This window comes from Cavia porcellus, unplaced genomic scaffold (assembly GCF_034190915.1).
Source record: "Cavia porcellus strain 051 isolate PalLab524CR breed Dunkin Hartley unplaced genomic scaffold, mCavPor4.1 scaffold_2, whole genome shotgun sequence".
NCBI classification, from domain to species: domain Eukaryota; kingdom Metazoa; phylum Chordata; class Mammalia; order Rodentia; family Caviidae; genus Cavia; species Cavia porcellus.
Genome location: NW_026947485.1, coordinates 61,548,799 through 61,568,661, shown reverse-complemented (window position 1 = coordinate 61,568,661; position 19,863 = coordinate 61,548,799). Strand labels below are relative to the sequence as shown.

The following is a 19,863-nucleotide window of genomic DNA, read 5'->3' as shown; positions in this document are numbered from 1 at the left end:
TCACAGAAACCCACATGACAATTTTTGAAGGACATTTTCATATTAATCATTGGTTATCATTTTGGTCATCACATTTTCACAATAGGATATAGTTTTCAAGGTAAGATTCTATTTGCTTTTCTTTACTTTTAGAATGAAAATTTAGAAATTTTGCTATTTGTTTTCTTCCCTTTCTTCTACCTATCTACATCATACTCCCTACTACTCTACCTCCTCCCCACCAAAATTTTTTTTATGGTTTAAGTAAATATTTCTACTGTCAGCTTTGAAAGCCAATCATTTAGAAACAAATGCAACCTCGAGTACCACAGTGTTTGAAGGTGTTAGAAAATATTTTCACACAGTCTTACTATTCACTACCTGCCAAAGTCCTCCTGGGATACCTGAAGGTCCCCAGTACGGGCAAGGTAGCCATCGTATTCTCTAGATGTTACTTTGGCACATATACGACATCAGAAATGGAAAGTCACTTCTTGTGAAATCATTTTAGCATTAACTAGAAAAATATGTAGGAATATTAATTTTCAGAAGTCTATTTATAAAATTAAAGCCCAATTCTAGATATCAAGTCTTAATTGTAAAGCATTCATGGATTTTGTAAAATTTCATTTTTACTGCCTGACATGTGCAAGGTCATGAGTTTGATTCCTGGTAAACATTCCCCCACACCACCAAAAAAAAAAAAAAAAGAAAGAAAGAAAGAAAGAAAAAAGAAAAGAAAGAAAGAAAAAGAAAATTTTCATTTTTAAACAGATTTCACTACCTGCTTCTGATACAAATTTAATATCCCTTGTTCCTTCTCCAGTTTATCGAGGAGGAGGTTTATGATTATTTTCATAATTGCAAATATCTCATTAAAAACTACCCTGGTACATTTCTCCCCAATATTTTACTGAAAAAAAGTTTTAAAATCACTAAAGTGATATGACTCTCACAAAACATTAAGGAAGATGGATTTAATTCTAATAAATAACTTTGATATTTTGGAAAAAATTTTTCACATATTTTATTACATTTTATCCTTGCTGCAGAGTAACAAAACACATAATAGAACAGTAACAGAATCAAAGGGCTAACAGGAATAAAGACTAAGAGGAGCCCTCGAGGTCAGTAGCAAGACTCCCCGTCTTACAAACTGGAAAACAAAGATCCAAGGATGTTAAGTGAAAGTTCTCCAGGGCCGTAGTTTTCCCCCTTCCTCTCACTACCTTTCTGCCTAGCTACCTTTGCTAATTCCATCTTTCTGATAATGTAATTGTAGCCTCTCACCCAGAACACACAGTGAGTGAGTTGGAGCCAGATCTTTACCTTGTAGTTCATTTAGTGTACTCTCCAGGACACAGCCTGTTATTAATCTCTGCCGGCGAATGGGCCACTCCCTCCTGTTTCTACTGTTTGAAAAAAGATTTCTGTTGCTCTCACAAGGTGCTAAAGATTCCAGCAAATGTGTAGGTAACATCTTCAACATTATTAATAACAGGTTGGGAAAGAAATCAGCTCCCTGACTGCAATATATTTTAACTGTTTCTATAAGATGCACACTACCTAATTAGGAAGAAAATACACTTGGTTGTTGAACTGAATGGGAGCATAAAGAGGAGAGATAGCAGATCCATTGCTCTTTTCTACAAGGGCTGAGGACCTTGCAAAGGAGTTCAGTGAACAGAAGATACGCTTAACAGCTAGAAAAACCTGAGAACCAAATCCGACTTTACCACATAACAACCTTTATGGCCTTGGGAAAGTTACTAACTTTCCTGAACTATAATTTTCCTTTCTGTAAATGCCATCTACCTTTCAGTGATTTTATGCGGATTAAATTAGACAATGTGAGTGTAAAGTCAGGCACATAACAAGCACACTTCCTTACCCTCCGTGTCTGTCTGGGAGGTGACTGGTAGCCTGCTTCTCTGCTTTGTTTGAGGTGGGAGCATTAAAATCAATCTGAGCTGTGTCTAGATACTTTAGCATTATTAGTACAACCTTGGACATTTGCCTAAAACAGTGTCACAGCTTTATTCTGTCAGCATGTGCCACACGTGTGGCAGGGTGTGACCAGAGTTTTCCTTTCTTAACACTTTGCAGGTGCTAAACACAGCATTAGAAAAGGAAATACACTGGTGAAGGGATTTTTCTTTAGCGACACTGAATTGTTTTGAAAAACGTTTTCTACAGGAACATGTTGTAGAACAATATTTAGCTTACTAAATGGCCTTGAGTATTTTGTAGAGTAAATATTTAAAATCGTGAAGCTTCTGTGGTTTTATTATATGCAATGTGATATGGTCAAAGGTGTCTTCACACATTCCAAAAACTTGCAGAAGTGTAAAGCCAGTGGTCACGCACTAGTAAACTCTTAACAAGTTTGTGAATCTGGAAATGTGTGTTTTACTCTTTTAAACGCAAGAATTTTATTTCCTGATGCTATTTCCTTTATGAAAATGTTAATGTTTCATAATATATGGGCTTTCCATGCACCTTATTATATTAAACACTTGAGATATTTTTAACCAGGTTTTCAAGTTATCCTTGAGCCCAAATAAACTAGAATGATAAAAATTTCTTTATCAAACAAAATACAATTAATATTCAAAACAGTACAGCTATGAAAGTAATTGTTGCTTGTGCTTATAGCTTATTCTTATGCTAGATGTGGGAACTATGTGGTTTGTAGTGAGAACCACTTGGCATACTGATAATGAGTTTGATCAATTCTGATCAAAAATTTGCAAACATGTGAATTTATCAAAGTTAATAATAACAAATTATCAAACATATAAGCTTTCCTCCCAAAACACACATAGTATGTCTTAGAATTACTTGAATTTTATAATAAAGTTTCAGTTTTGGGAACCTTCACACTTTGGTGATGAGGAAGATAGAGAAAAGTAAGAGACTAATAATATTCAGTCAGTACTGTTAACAGAAGGAAACTCAGTTTTGAATATGTGAAAAATGGTGACTATTTTCAGATTTTTAAAAAATGGAATCTTCAGGGTATGCTACAAGATTTACTAGTAGATGCTACATATGAAAAGAAAAAAGAACACTAAACAGTAAAAAGGATCATTTATACTAAATAATATAAGCTCCTTGGAAAGTTACTATGTAAATCTGGACCATGTTTCCCAGGATGGTAGATGTATTATGTGCTTGTTTTATGTCTGCATGTGTATCCGTATCTAGATCTTTATAGCCTCAGATTTCCTACCAGCTTGGTTCGTGAAAGATGATACTGAGAACTGACTTTTTAAAAGCACTTGGAAGTCCTTTGACTAAGAAAAAAATGCGTTCTTTGACAAATAGTGACAGACTTCTTATAAAATCAGGACTTTGCAGTAGCAGTAATATTGTACTGAGTTCGAATTTAATATTCATAAGCACTCACTGAAGGACTGGCTGTAAGACACTGTTTTCTTTTAAATAGAAGTAAGGACAAATGGCAAAGCCAGGCTATTTTCAGGAATCATTGAATCATCAGAGTTTCTGGAAAAAAATCACCTACTCCAAACAATGAGAGGAATAAGGAAGCTACACAAGTAGCCAGTAGGCAGACAGTTTTGGCTTCAAATCTCACTGGAAATATGGTATTAAAAACACACTTTGGCCTAAAGGAATTATAGAAACTGTGGGACTAACGTCCAGTCAAGTCCTTTTCATATCTGTAAATCTTTTTCAAATTACACCATCCAAAGATACTTCCAAAAGTAAAAATAAGATACATTTCTAAAACACAAACTCTAATCACACACAGACACACACACAATGGTCTATCTTTTCATCTTCTGTATTACTTCAATCCATTAAAATTTTGTTCACTTCAAAGCAGTGTTTTTTGAATGTCAAGGCAACGTATGTCATTGACAGAAGTCACATATAGTTACTACCCTAATTTTTTGCATTACATTTAGGTTAAAGCACTTTTATCATTTCTGCACTCCACTTTTAGCACAGGGGCTTTCTACATCTTCTCTGGACCTTTGCTCTAATACTGGAGCTGATTACCTGCAGATACATCCTTTGAACATCCTATGCATAAAAGATTTGGTGGTACATTGTAGGTTAGCCTTTTTAAAAATCTGATTTCTCTGGCCCGTACTGGCATGTAGTGGAACCCATGAAGAGGGCACAGACAGCAGACTGGTTGAGGGAGAGATTGGGGGGAAAACTCCCATTGTTTAGATTTCTGTCAGAGGATATAAGAATACTTAATTTCTTTTATCTCCGGGGCTTTCATTATCATTTAAATTTCATTTTACATTAATTGATCAGGGATTAGTAAAGCCATTATGCAGAAATTAGAATAAGACAAGCCAGATGGAATGAATAATTCATAAAGTCCAATTATGTTTTATTTCTGGTGTACTTTCAAACTTGCCTCTGACTTATGTGCTATTTTGATGTGACAATATTCACTCGAAATCAAGAGTACTATTTTAACTTATTGCATCCCTCTGGAGTGGAAGGAAGCATTTGTGCGCAGTGGGAGTGTGTGGCACACGTTTCCCCCTCAGAACGCCAATTTTAGGGTTCTTGGAAATACTGAGAGGTAGCTTATTCTCTAAGGAGGTTCAAAGATGGGACAACCAGTCACACCGGTGCCCTTGATTTGGGTGAGCTAGGCCTGTGTAGAGAGGCTGCAGCCTCAGGACGGTGACATCTTCAGCTCCTAGGAGAGCTGTCACCCCTTGTGAAATATTTGTCCCGGTTCCCCGCCACAAAGGAAGGGTTCAGAGAGGGATCCGGCCTAGCGCCGGCTGGAAGCAGCGGCCCAGCGGTGTCAGCAGCAGTCAGGGCCACCAGGTGGCAGGCGTCGCCTTCCCTGCGCGGCCGGGGCGCCGGGCCTGGACGTCCCGGGGTCGCGCCGAGCCCTGCGGCCAGGTCGGGCTGCGCGACGCGCGGTGGCCGCGAGGGTCCCGCTCCGGGCCGTGCCGTCACCTGCGCCGTGTCGCCGCCGGCCGCTCCCGCAGCCTCCTCCTCCTCCTCCGCCGGCCCCGGCCCCGGCCCGCGCCCCCCCCCCCCGCCCGGTATTTATGCCATGGACAGTTGTAGTCACATTAAAGCTCCGCTTCACCTTCTCGGGGACTTTCATCTCGGGAAGTTTTATGACACTTGGTGAATGTGCAAAGTTTTTAATTAGGCTCCCTAGACAGCCCGAGGCGGCGGCAGCGCCACAAAGTCTTCACGGTCTCTCTGCTTTACAGCACAACAAGCCGCTCTACTCCTTTGAAGACAATGCAGACTATGTGTACGATGTCATGTGGTCCCCGGTGCACCCCGCGCTCTTCGCCTGCGTGGACGGGATGGGGCGCCTGGACCTCTGGAACCTCAACAACGACACCGAGGTGAGCGGCGCGCAGGCGCCCGGGCCGCCGAGCGGGGAGGGGGCGCCCGCCGCCGTCTGCTCCCCGCCGGCCGCAGCCCCAGCGCGCGGCAGCCCGGCCTCGGCCTGGCTCCCCGCGGGATCGGCGGGGCGGGCGCGGCCGGGGGTCGCTGCACTGCGCTGCGTCCCGGACGGCGATCACCTGGGCAGGAGTCACCCCCACACCCCGCCCTGACACCCCCCCCCCAAAAAAAAACCGTATATGTTAACGCCTTTGCGTGAGGGAAAGGACACCCAGACATTTCTCAGAGCAGTTGTGAATGAAGTTTATTGGCAAACCCTTGGGAAGAAAGTAAGCTTCTGAGAACTCCAGTTTTTTAGACTGGGTTGTTTAAGGGGGCTGTTTTGTCAGTGTTTGCCATTTCGGCAATTTCTATTGTGAATACGTAAAAGACGTCTATCTTGACTATTTTATGTTTAGCTCTCATTCGTCTGACTTTTTTTAAATACAGGTATATACTCCCTGAATTAGTTATTGCATTCATAGGCCCCAACTTTGAATACGTCTATCAAATCCATATTTAAAAACACCTTGAGATTTTTAACAAGTCTCATGTATAGTAGTTCGCAAGTGAAAAATAGCTGTTTTTAAAAACAATTGATAATAAAGACGTACAGCTTTAAAAGCGAGCTGCATATATTTGTTTTTAAATGTTATGCTATTCCTTTTCCCAATTTCAGAATTATTGAGATGATCATTTAACTACTTAGTTTTTGTTGTTGTTGTTGTTGTTGTTCTCTGGGTCTTTTTTCTACATGAATATTAAACGTCCTTCAATTTTATAAACTAAAATGATCTCTGCATCATTTCCTGCTTTTGGTAAATACAAATGGGCAGGTAAGGGAAGAAGGACTGCAAGCTATATGTCAAATAGGGAACTGGAGAAAGGCCTTTTGAAGTGTTGTGAGCAGGAAGCAGCCCAGCCTTTTTAATTAGGAAACCCAGAGCTGGAGGATATGAAGGAGGAGCAGGCTCCTCTAGTGTGAGGTGGGGAGGAGGAAATATCCTTCAGGTGCTGTACTGAGTCATTGTATCTGCGAGGGTAGATATACCGTACCTGTAACCACTGCCATCCTTTTAAAATCTTTCTGGTTAAGTCTGTATTTTCTTTTACCTCCAAGAACTAAGTGACAAGAAAAGTTATGTATGGAGCATCTTTGAAACTAATCAGGAGGCATGAGCATGTGCAATGCCTATCATTTTGGATGTTGAAATGTTTATTACATTATTGCTTTTAATAGAAAGATGTTATTGCCTTACATTATAATGGTTTCCCAAAGTCTTTCATCACTGCTGATTAAAATCACATTGCTTCTATTTGCTACAAGAAACTCACTTAAAGCAACCAAAAAAGGAAAAAAAAAAAAGCAAAAACAAAAACAAAAAACACTTTCCAGATTGACTTGACTGCTATAACTGCTCTATCAGAAATCAAGCCAAACTGAGCTGATCTTTAGATGATACTCAACTACCATGCAATGAAAAGTACTGAGTGTCCTATAGACTCATTAAATTCCTATGTAACTTCTGTTTATCCTAGTTTTTAGGGAACAGGAAAGTAATGTTTCAGCATTACCAAATGTGAATTTTTCCCTTCTTTCTCTAGGTATCAAGGAGTTAGCACATACATTTTATAGCTAAACATTAAAAGAACCATTATTGGTCATACAAACCATCTAGTTTTGTGGTAAATATAATTCTGTTTTCACAATGATAGTTGAAATATATTGAGTCTGACTTAAATCCAGTAATGCATTTCACACTTTTTTAAACCCCCAAATCATCTTTGCCTTCTAGCAAGTTGAACAAGAGTTTTCAAATAAGTATCAGATTAGGAAACAGATTGTTAAGAAAAAAAGAATCTAAATTCTAAATGCAACAGTCTATTTTGTTGTTATTCAAATTATTATATTTTTAGACAAAATTATCCCAGATGCTCTCTTGCAAGGATAGTTTGTATTTATCTACAGCAGTATTACTGATCTCTACAGCTCAATGATTTCTCATATATATAGATATATATATATATATCTATATATATCTACATATATATGTTGTACTTGCAATTAAAGTGCCATTAAAACTTGTGAAAATATTTGTGAAACCAAAGTATTAACATAAGACAGAGAGGATAGATTATTTTCATTCAAAATTTTTAAAAAAGTAAGTCATTACTGATCAAATTCATACAAATATATTTTGTATACTTTCTTCATGAATGCATTACATTTTTATCACAGCTTTTACACAATGATCTGTGCATTTTTACTATTTATATCATCTGAGAAGAAACTCTTTAAATGTTTAAAATACTATTTCAGTTGCTATTTTCCTTATATTTCAAATAAGAAAAATCCTTAAAACTTTTAATAGACATTGCTTTAAGTGAATCAAAAGGTCTCTCTTTTGAGTGATTTTTTCTCTATATTCATATTAAGATTAAACATGTTATATCAATTTTGAGATTATTTGAGAAAAAAATCTGGTACTGAATAATTTTAGATAAGACTCCTCTATGATCCTTCTAAATTTACTCTGAAAATGCTACAGCTGAGTCACAGATTTGTTTTCTGCCCAGAGCACTAATAATAAAGTGTATTGACAGAATTATGATCCATCTAAATTCACATTGTTTCAGCCTTTGCAATGTTTGGTTAAAAATTCCAACTCGAGGTTGCACAGCAGGTACCTCTATTGTAGAAATTGCGTATTTTTAAAAAAAATAAATGAGCCAGGACTTTTGTTTTATATTTTTGCTCACAATTGACATGCAGTGATTTAAGCAGGTGAAAGAATTTTTATTGATTTCAAGATTAAGTTTAAGCATAGATTCTGACATATGATGGAGTTTTTATTGCTATTTTAAAGATAGGCATTGGGTCAATAATTTCATGTGAACAGATGGTTTCAATTCCCTGAATAACAAAATGCAGGGGGTGCTAAGTCATAGTACATGATGTGTTTCCATCTAGTGCGACATTTTTATTAGGCACACATCTCAAACAGTGACAGAAGATGCTCTTGATTGCTCTGTTTTCACCATTTTCCCCCTTTTATTTTAATATTTACCATTTCTCTCTTAATTTATGTTTCCTATTGAACATTCTTATAGAAGATGCAAGAGATCTGATATCTAGATCTTTAATAAATTTGCAATCATGAAAGACAAGAATTTAAGCAGGTGGTCATAAAAAAGAGTAGACTCACTAAAAATCCTTTCTCTAAACACTAACTTCTTGGTTTAAAAAAATGTAATTTCCTTTTCAGCATCTTCATAATAATCATAATAATGATTATTATAATTATGTGATTTTTAGATTTCTAGTGTTTATTAGAAGAGATATAAGGTGTTTTGTACAAGTAAGGGACTACATTCTAACAGGAGAGCACGAGTGGATACTGCCAAACTACCCAAGTTACGACCACTTCCCCTACCTTGGTACTCCCAGAAGAAAGAAAACAGAACAGAAAGAGGTGTGGAAGGAAAGAAGGATGGAAGGGAGGAAGGGAGGGAGGGAGAGAGTGGTGAATTCAAAGTCCTCTGTTTTTTAAGTGCCTTCTATTCTTTTCTTCAGATCACTCCTTCATGAGGCTTTGAGGGATTGATACATGTTTACTTTTTCCCTAAAGAGTCATATTAATGTGACTTTTGTTCTACTGTGCACTCCACCCTTTCTGCCTTTTATTGATGCTCAATTTTGGTAAATCCCGAAGTCTCTCCCCTCGTAGGTCTGTAACTCACGACCCAGGATGAGGCATCACATTGAGCAGCGTGGTTACATAGGCTGTATGTACCCCTGGTGTCATCCAAAGAAGTATTTATGTTACTCCCTGCCTGTTGACTGAGGAAAAAGACCTTGTCCCTTTTCCTTTTTGTTAAAGTGTGTCTCCTCTACCCCCTAATTCAGTGGAGCATATGATTTAAGAACAATGCGTCTTTTTTACCCTTGCTCAAGAGATGTATATTACTTATGCACGTGAAGGCAGGGGTGACTCATGTAGTTAAATGCATCAGTGTAAGTTCATATATTTAAATTCGTACTCAGAGATTCTTTTTTGTGTCACAATCTCTTGGGCAGGTTCCAACAGCAAGTGTGGCCATCGAAGGGGCATCTGCCTTAAACCGCGTTCGGTGGGCTCAAGCTGGCAAGGAAGTTGCTGTTGGGGACTCTGAGGGCCGTATTTGGATCTATGATGTAGGAGAGGTATGTGTTTGTCTGATTTTTGTTTTTGTTTTTTCTACTTGTGTATCTTCTTTAAGGATCCAGTGAAATTATTGACTGACCTTCTGGGTGCCAAGAACCCTCTCAAGTGCGTTTGCAAATTTCCATTGACTTCAGCGGAAGTTTGGCAAGACCTCCTTGGGGCCTCATTTGGTCTCTGTCTCTGTGCACAGGACACTTTAGTTAATGATCTGGACTCCTTTTAGAGGACGATAGAATTCCCAGCTTCCTGTGACAAAGCCTGGCACTTCTCATCAATTTCACAAAGATAAAAGTTTACCAAATGCATCATGTTGAACATGGAATTTGTTGCTTACTTTGAAAAGTCAGGATTTAATCAGTATATTTAATTACAGTGTAGATGATTTCTTTTTTTAAAAGAGTAACCAACTAAGGCTGATATTAATCATAATTTTATACTGTTTTTATGGCATTTGAAGTTATATGACATATGTATCTTTTGGGTATGTCTTATATGATATGTAAAGTATTCTGAATATCATGATACATATAAAAAGAAGAAGCTTGCATCTTTTATTTCAGAGAAAAATCTCTTTGAATTTGTATACTGCTTATATTTCATTTTATGTTATCAATCAGTGGTACTTAAAGTTTAATGTGTTAATTTGTACTGTCTGAGAACTTATTGGCAAAAATCATCATTTCTGGTGAGATTAAAGAATTTTTTCCTTAAAAGCAAAGAAAATACTGAAATTTCAAACAAAGCAAAAGAGGAGTGTTGTGTAAAACGTCTCTGGCATCATTTGAATTTAATATTTGCATTTCATTGGGAAAACATATCACATTTCTATGCATCATATTCCAAACCTGGGACGTATTCTGAATAACTGCTTGATAAGGTTAGCTGCTTATACTGAGAAGGGTGCTTTATGGTTGTATCAACCAACATATTGTAAATTTGGCAATTCCTGATGGTTTATGGTGGGACTTTTGATAGCAAGTTTGGTACAGTTGATTATGTTGAAACAAACTAAATGTTCCTTTTTAAAATTCAGATAGAAACAACCATTTGAATGACTTTCAAAATGAGAGTTTTCTATTCTGTGGTACCGAACTTTAACAACTGGAAAAATCTCTTGATTTTTTTCCTGCTTTCCCAAATGACCCCCCATCTTGACTGTTGCTGGTCCCACAAATTGAGTCATTCCAACTGTGGCAAAGTCTCTTAATATTGGCTTCTAATGGCAAAGGTACAAATGGCTTGTGATTATTGATATAGTTTGATGTATGTGGGGAAGAGAATGCTTTTTGAGGTGGAAATACCACCAGTAATTTTAAGCAATATTTTCTTCAGTATGTATTTGTCACACTTCATTAAAATAATTTAAAACAATGATAACAAAATAAATACTCTTTACTGAGTTATTTTATGTAGTATAAAAAGAAAGCAAAGGAGAGTATAAAAAAGAAAATAAGCTTTCTTGCTTGCTTTTTCTTTCTTTCTTATTTCTCTCTTGTATTTATAACAAGTATAATTGTGGGAGAAAAATAAATGTGGAGATATACTCAGAAGTAAAATGGCAGAAAACAGATAAAATTTAAAAGTTCTTCTCTTAATTCCCTTGCATATACATAATATTCCTTAATTCTTCTATGAATTAGCATTAACTGTTTTATCCCCAGTTGTTTTACCTCGAGGACTAAAAAAACAATGCATTAGCAATCTCATTTATTTCTAAAAAGACCATTAGAAAAATTTCTGTGTTGACTTAAATATTATGCATACACACATCTACAAATACATACACACATGCATACACACAGCATCTTCATTTCATAAGAAAATACCACAGCATATGTACAGAATTTTCTGAAATACAGTGATTTTATAGCTTCTGAACAGAGTTACTTGAACATGACTCATAATTTGGAAGTATACAGGATTTTATGAAAGTTGCTTTAGCTCATATGTGGCTGTTAAAACTTCTTCTTAAGGCACTATCATCATTTCTGAGTTGTAAAATGTTGTTATACTCATATTTCTACTATCGTACTGGCAGGTTGGGCTGGTTTTCATTTTTGTATTATTGCCCTTGCTTTTCTAAGCGATATTACAGACTATAGAAATGTCTGCAACTATAGGACAGTCTCGCCTATTGTCTGGAGTCTAGACAGGCTATAGAAAAATCTCAGTGACATATAATAGGCTAAACAATTTGTAGGGTTGCTTATCCTTACAAGTTCACTACCAGAAAAAAAAGGATATACTATTTTATTGAACGTAGGTAATATTACAATCTTCTAGCCTTTCTTTGAATGACCAAAAACCAGAATAGGCTTATACACTTGAAGAATTCTTTCTGTATTGTTTGATCATACACAAAGCAATGCATAGCTCAGAAAGAGTCAGGCTTAACAAAATCGTTTTGTCCTAACTATAGTTTTATTCCTGAAGAATTTTTGTCAAGCATCTTAGGTTTATTTTTGAGGTGAGGAAAGGCATTTCTGTTTCTTCTTGCTCAGTTCTGTGCCATACTGTAAACCTCTATAAACCACAACTGTCCTGACCATGGACTGAAGGGAAAGATGACTTCGCTGCAGCAGAAACATAGTCGAAGTCCAGTTCTGAGAGATAATAGATCCCTCCATGGGCAAATGCTGCTATTACTGTAATTGCTGTGGCACTGTTCACCAGCCTAGAACTGATGGAGCAGCACTGTACTTAGAAGAAAAGTGCGCCCTCTAAACAGTGCTTTGCCACCCTTCCAAAGTAACTAAACTACAGACAGCCAGATGGAGTGCCTTTGCCACAGCTAATCCACTGAGAATTAGAGGTCAGATCTAAGACTGGTACATGGCTGATGAGAGAAAAGAGCTTTGAGCAGGAAACCATTTAAAAAGAAAAAATATAAAGGAAGAGGGAAACAAATATGGCATTGAGGATCAAATTGTCGATAGACTGTGCTGTCGTTATCAGTATTCAAATTTGGTCCTTTGGTCCCCATTAAAACTGAATTTCTTGCCAGTGTCAGACTGGTCCTTGCATAGAAAGCTTCACTTTGAGGAACCCTCTAGAAAAAAGATGAAATGCTTTTAGATAAACCTCATAATGCAATCCGTATAAGAAAGCAAATAGTAGTATTTAGAATCCCTGTGGTTGATCTACTTTCCTTGAGACTTGAGCATACTGCATAGATGTCTTCCTGTGGACGGACAGCTCACTTGCTTTTCCCATTGCTGATTTGACTGAGAATGCTGTTGGACTGGGAAGAAAACAGAAGACAGCAGCCATCTTTTGTCAAAGTCCTATTTTATAAGGAAGCTGGCTTTGTGGCCCTGGAACCTGTGCAGTTGTCAGTGGCCTTCTGCTATGGGAAGCTCTTGGTGCTTGGTTATGATTGTCTTGCAATTGGTCAAGTTTTTTTTTTGTTTGTTTTGTTTTGTTTTGTTTTGTTTTTGTTAAACAAAAGGCTCCATATTCTTATTTTGCACTAGACCTGGAAGAATGTATAGTTAATTATGTCCATAAAAGTATTGCCCTCAATGCTGATTACAAGGCAAATTAAAAACAGAAGTTTTGGTTCCGAGTTACATTATTAAGAAGAACTCTCTAGAAATGTGATTCAATGCAGTACAGTCTATATGATCTTATTACCCACTTCTCAAAAGTATTTAAAAATGGGAATGAGTAAAGGTTTTGCAATTCTGTGTTATACACATCATCAAGTATGCACAGATGGGGAATTCTGGATAAATGAGAATTTCTAATGCATCTCTCCACTGTCTCATTTTGATTACATCATGATTTTAATTGGAAATTAATACAACTTTTGGAAAGATGTCTATGATTCCTACCTCATCAGATGGAATGAGATAGGACAGCCTCTCTCAGCTCACACCATGGTCAAGAACTCCTGATTAGAGACATCTCTGGCCACTGCGGAGTCATCTCCGCTCAAGTCCAGGTAGACATGCTTTTCTGTGAGACCTGGCCCTTGGTGAGAAGGGCACTGCAGAAGGGAACTCTGGTGTCACCAGTCACTAACAATCGTCTGTCTCATCTCCTGTTCCAGCTGAGGCTGCAGCTGCTGAAGGGAGTCCCAGCCCTGTGCCCCTATGATCATGTCCTTCTCTAATGTGTCCAATTATCCTCCAAGACTTAGATGATGGCAGAGAGCAATGGCATGATTCCAGATTTATTGATGCAATTTGTTATGAACTTCAGAGAAGATAAACAGAAGCTTATATATGAGCTCACTGAAATCATCAGATTGAGTTTGTTCACCCCTCTGCCCTTTACTTTTTGCTACATTTGAATGGCAAAGGCATTAGTAATATCTCTGAGCCTATGACTCAGGAGATAAAATATTAAACAACCATGTGTTTAGGTAGACCACATGATGCTGTGTTTATATAGCACACATTTGTGGTTATTTGATGTCAGCTTTGTATCTGGAAAATACACTGTACATATTTATTTTCACAGATAGGGGTCTATTTTCTTTGCAGAACAGGTGCTTAACTCCTATTAGCAAAGATGCAAGTTATATAGAGCCAACAAAAGACAGAAGAGACCTCTTTTTATTACTTGGCTATAATTTTTATTTTATTTGTGCTTTTGGAAATTACTTAAATGAATGGTGATTGTATATACCATTTAAACTTTATGAGATTTAAAATTTTAAAAATGAGTAGCCATTGAAAAGTTTAGGGAAATCTCCAAACTGTAGGATGAAATGTGTTTTGGTGCTATCTGCCCCATCCAAATTGAAACATGGCTATTAAGTCACAAATAAACTCTAAATACAACCTGAAAGGGCTGGGGATTTAGCTCAGCGGCATAAGTACCTGCCTTGCAAGTAGGGGGTCCTGAGTTCGATCACTGGTACCGATAAAAAAAAATTATTTTAAATACAACTTGAAAATGTTGAGTGTACTCCAGGACACTCATAGAGAACTGTTAATCGTTGTTGGATTGGATTTTTTTTTTCTTTAAATGATGTATGAACACACATTTTAAAGAATTAAAAATAAAAATGACTGTTATGGCTTTTTTACGGAATAGCAAGATTGGCTGTGTGTGTGTAGCTGATTTTAATAGCACATGGGCCAGTGAGTATAGAATTATTCACGTGTCCGGGTGATTGATAGTCAGCCTATCTACCTGTCTGTCTCGCAGATGTGTTTTATAGAAAGCCTGCTGCCATTGTTAATGCTTCAGTGCTGTCACACAGATGCGGCTGTCATAAAATATCCCCTAACAACGATGTTTGCTGCTTATCTGGATTAGTTAGAATGCTGTTTGCAGCTCCAGTTTTGAAAGAAGCAGTTTACCTTCCACCTCCTATTATTTCTTTTTCCATTAACCTCTTCCAAGGAAGATTTTGTTTTTAGTCGTGATAAACACACATAGCTTTCAAATCACTGATTATATTTTTATAGTAGTCAAATGAAAAAATTCCAAAATCATGTTCAATTTAAAGTAGGATTTGAAAAATAAAATGATCACTTAAAAGCTATGATTTGTGAGATGGATAAATCTTCTCACCCGAGTTTTATTTGTTTGGTATTCCACTGACTAATTACCAAATAAACATGTATAAATCTCTAAACTCTTAACTTCAGTAGCATTACAAACAGCTTGTCTGATACGACTATTTGGGGACCAAAAGAATACCAATCATTTTCTTACAAATTTCAGTAAATGCTTTTGACATTGAAAAATTCTTGGGAGGGAAAAATACAGATAAATATGAGAGATTAGATGTTATGACTAAAAAAAATAGTGTGATTTTTTAAAGTGTCCATTTGAATGTTTTAAAGCTGAAGTGAGAAATTAGACTCAAAATTCTGTTTGGAATTCCAGCAGTAAAAATGACCTATGGATTGTACTTTAGAGTGATGGTCAAGGTGTTATAAGGAATATTTAGAAGAGAATAGTAATAAAAAGAGTGAGCCATTTTTCTTGCACTCTAAGTAGTGGTTCAGTGTAGTTTATCTGATAAACTAGAAGTTCTGGGACTTAAAAGGGGTTTGAGTGATATAAAATAAATACAATATAGTTACGGATTTTAAATGGATTACACATAAATGGTGAATTTTTTTCCTTGTAGAATGATGTCCAGGACAGAATCTGTATCAATTTTCCTAATAAATCTGGTCTTCTATATAAATAACTCTCTTTCTTGTGAAGAGGGTGTGCAGAACACAGAATAACAAAGTTTTTAACCAAGAGTGGGAAATTCAAGAAAAAAATTCTTAATGGAAAAGAATTGATTTTGAAGCCAGCCGATTTAATGATTATGCTTTATGAAGGCCATTACCCCTTGCTCAGGATGACTCTGACTACATGCTAAACCTGGGCAGTGTCCAGAAGAGAAAGACACAGTTGGTCTTAGCTTATCAATATCCAGGGGTGACCATCCCAAATGCTTATGCTTCTCATTAAGGGAATGTGGCTGAAACTTGCTAGATTTTGAAGGTTTTTTAAGTACTAAGTGGAGAAGTAGTATCACTTTCTTAAACTAATGATAAACATCTCCCTTGATTTATCTTCCTTGAAAGGGAAAAGACAGACAAAAATTCTTCCACGATGCCAAACACCCAGATAAATGCTGAAAATCTGAATAGCTAATTCTGTCAATAACTAGATATCAGATAACATAGTAGCAAAACATTTGGATTCTCAACTGGACTGTTCAGATTTTATCTGAATTTTTAGTGTGATAACCATAACGCCATGCAGTTAAGTAAAATAGCACAAAGGCATATTCACATAGGCATATTTGAGGAGCTAATATATATAATTATATAAAACCAACTGCTTTGAAACAATATATTAATAAATTTCTTTGTCATAATAAATTACATATATTTAAAAATAATTTGGGTAAAATGTGTGATAGTAATTTTAGTATTAACTTGATTTCTTCTGGAGAAAGTGCTTAATATAAAAAAGAAAAGGTGCTATTAATTGCAGTTAATGATACAATTTCTCATTTTATAATGAATGTGTTAGCAGTGGCTTTAATTTTGATAATATATATATAAAAGATCAAGATTAGGTTAACTATTAAATAGTATATTTATTTAGGTAGCATTAGTTTTTGGAAATGAATTTACAGTATTAATATATTTTTAAGCAAATCTTTTCTGAATTGATACAAAAATACTATAACTGTTATGTATTATCAAGTAGTTGATTAAATGAAAAGAATGCCCTAATATCTAATTTTATGGAAGCCAAATTAATGTGTATATAGTAATTTGCAATATTCACTGAAATTCATATGTTCTCATTTTGGTGATAAATGGTTTATATATATAAACCTTCTGAAACAAGAACCAGTTTGTATAATTAATCATCTTTATGGTTCTTCTGTGGTTTCAAACTGTCATCTTCAATAGCAGTTTGGATTCTGAAGCAGTTGTTAATTATAGTGGTAATTTTTTTATGGCTGACAAAACTGTGTTTAGTTTTAGAATTTCAAAACTGCTAAATTTTATCTTGAAAAAATTGCTGCTTAGAACAGTAGCTTCAAATCACAGTTTAAAAAGCCCAGTGTGAAGTTGCTCCGATCATCTGTGACTCTAAATTAACACACATCTGTACAGAAATGGAAAGCTGTTTCTGAAGTGTGTATGCATGCTGCCAGTGGCATGTTAAAGTGTAACATGAAGTAAAATATCTGCGTTGCATGTTTGTGTGTAAATATTTATATACTGTATAGGTTGGACTTGCAAAGTGAGGAAGTAAATGAATCACTATATTCTACTTCCAAGGAAAGTTTACATGAATATTTGAGAATGTCAACTATCAGACCATCCCTTACGTTTTAAAGCATGAATTGTTTATCATTTAAAGAACATGTAGGCTTCTAACATCGCAGGAGAAGCTTTTGCACTTTTACTTTCAAGTGAGTAGGCAGACAGAACTGGTCAGTGGTCCGTGCCTAAACTTAGTCATTCCCAGTATTTGGATTACACCCTTTACTTTTATGAGTGTCCACATTCAGTTTCCTTAGACAGAAAGTGAACATCTTCTAGCATTGTGACAACTAAACTGCCCTTTTGAGTTAGGGAGAAAATTCATGTTGGCAGTCCTCCTTTGGCTATCACACTTTTTGGTGGATTTTTCTCACCTTTGGTGTGCCACATCCTCAGAACCAATGCTAAGTGAGCACTTGACAGCTGTTTATTAGAATATGCTAACCCAGTCTCACACAACTCCTGGCACATAATAGCCATTTCATAAAAATTTGATGGGGGTAAATGAATGATTCACACGTGAAGGAAAACAAATCTAACATTTAATTGGGCATTTAGAATGCAGCCCCCAGTGGGCTACAGATGCATTCATTGAACTATATTTGAACGGAAAAGCAGATTTAGAAGAGTGCTTATCTTTCCTCCCCAGTCTTTATCCTAGTCTCTCTCCCTTCCCATGCCTTTAAAGTGAGCGATTGACCACTAGTGCAGTGAAAGCCTAACAGTTGATGCAAATATTGTCTAACAGTTCCAAACAGTTGGAAAAATGCTTCCTTTTCATTGTGCTTTTTTTGGACAATATGGAGATGGCAAATCATGAACTGCATTATAAAAATACCTCTTTTATGCCCAAACATTCAGTGGGAGGAAATGACATTTCTTTTATCACCTTGGTAAATGTTTTTAAGGTGTTTAGCAATAAGCCTTCTTTTTTGTCAAAACTGCTTAAATATAGTGGTTGCTAGGAATTTACTAGAAAACCTATTGCTAATATTATCAGGAAAAGAAGGAATATATGGTTAGTCAGCTAATACAACATAACAGCTTAAGGAACACATGATTTTTTATTTTCTTGCTATTTCCTTGATGTTTTGTGTTACGGAAAAAGAGGTAATTGAAGTTTTAAAAGTTTATTTTTCACCATTGCCCATCAGCCATAGTTTTTAGCATTTTCTTCATCTCTTGGAGACAAGTGGATTATTCCAAATAGTAGAAAAAATAATAATGCTTTAAAATTTTCTGAGAAGAGGATAGATAATACAATTTTAAAACAAATGCAAACAAAGACAGTTTTAGGTCTTAGTGAATTAGCTCTTTCTTCTGCATTTATTGTTTTTTTTTTTTTTTTCTTCCCCTCACAGGTAGAACTTCAGAATTTTTTCGTGATGCATAGAATGCTAAATTTTAGCATAAATAATATTTTTAAAGTGCTAAGATTTTAAGATAATGTTTAAAAGAAATTGTTTTTCTTTTGATATTTACGGGCTTACTGGAATTGACATAAACACACATTTGTTACTACTGACTTTTCTGTTATATCTTAGTTTTATTTTTCATGTACTTAGGTGATAACAGATTTTTTAAGTGTTGTTCAGAAATATACAGTAAAAATAAATGACTAATTTAAAGACACAGGGAAAAATAAACTTTGGGAAAGGAGTCTTAAACCTTCATGCATATAGGAGCTCTCTCTTAGAAGAGATTTTCAGATGCAAAGAAATTTTAAAATAGTCCAATACCGTCTGTGTATCTGCTGCTAAATTTCACAGAAATTGTAACCAATTGACTAGTGAAAGCAGGCTGTGCAAAACAGAGGCTCGAGTGATTCCTGCTTTCTCCACTTCTCTGAAACTGCCCTAAACACTAAGTTACCACACAGTATATCTTTCGTGGTGGAGCTCTGTAGTACATTTACACCATATGTACACTGCATGCTGGCTCGGAATCCTGGTCCGTGGTTTCATCCATTGTTAACAGTGATGCTAGACTCTCCTGAGAGTTGAGGGTAGCAGAACTGTATTTATGTGAAGCAGGCCTGCTTGGCTGTTCCTACGGCTGTTTCATTGCTTATTACCTCCCACTTTGTTTCCCTCTGTGTGTGTGGCAAAAACAATCATTCTAAAAAATATAGGCTTCCTCTGAATACAAGCGTGTATTTGTATACCAGGAAGTCAACAATCTCCTGAATTTGGTTGCCATTAATAATCCTACTTTTTAAAAAGCTTTTGGAGGTTTGAGGGGTTTAGCAGTCATCCCGTGGAAACTGACATCTAAGTCCAAGATTTCTGCAAATGCATTTAAAAATGATGTGGATTAAAGTAAAATGATTTGCAAGATATCTTTTTAACAGAAAACTCTAAGGTTTCCGTTAATGTAGGAGGCAAATTTTGATGAGTACAGTATCTGTTCAGCATCAGTGATTAACACAGTGGTCCCACAGACTTTAAATAACTGTTTAATGGAAAAATTACAAAGATGCTTCTGAATCACACATTTGTGGAATATTTGTGTCAAACCTACTGTTCTGC

The 19,863-nt window shown here is 36.2% G+C and overlaps 1 protein-coding gene across 10 annotated transcripts in view; it reads left to right on the top strand.

Moving 5' to 3' along the window:
- Dync1i1 (dynein cytoplasmic 1 intermediate chain 1) overlaps window positions 1–19,863 on the top strand; it is a 306,856-nt gene that overhangs the window by 279,479 nt on the left and 7,514 nt on the right. For all 10 annotated transcript variants that reach the window (XM_063242471.1, XM_063242461.1, XM_063242475.1 and 7 more), the window contains 2 exons: window positions 5,205–5,345; window positions 9,464–9,589. In XM_063242471.1, coding sequence (XP_063098541.1) covers window positions 5,205–5,345; window positions 9,464–9,589 — 267 coding nt within the window. The remainder of the gene's footprint in view (window positions 1–5,204; window positions 5,346–9,463; window positions 9,590–19,863) is intronic.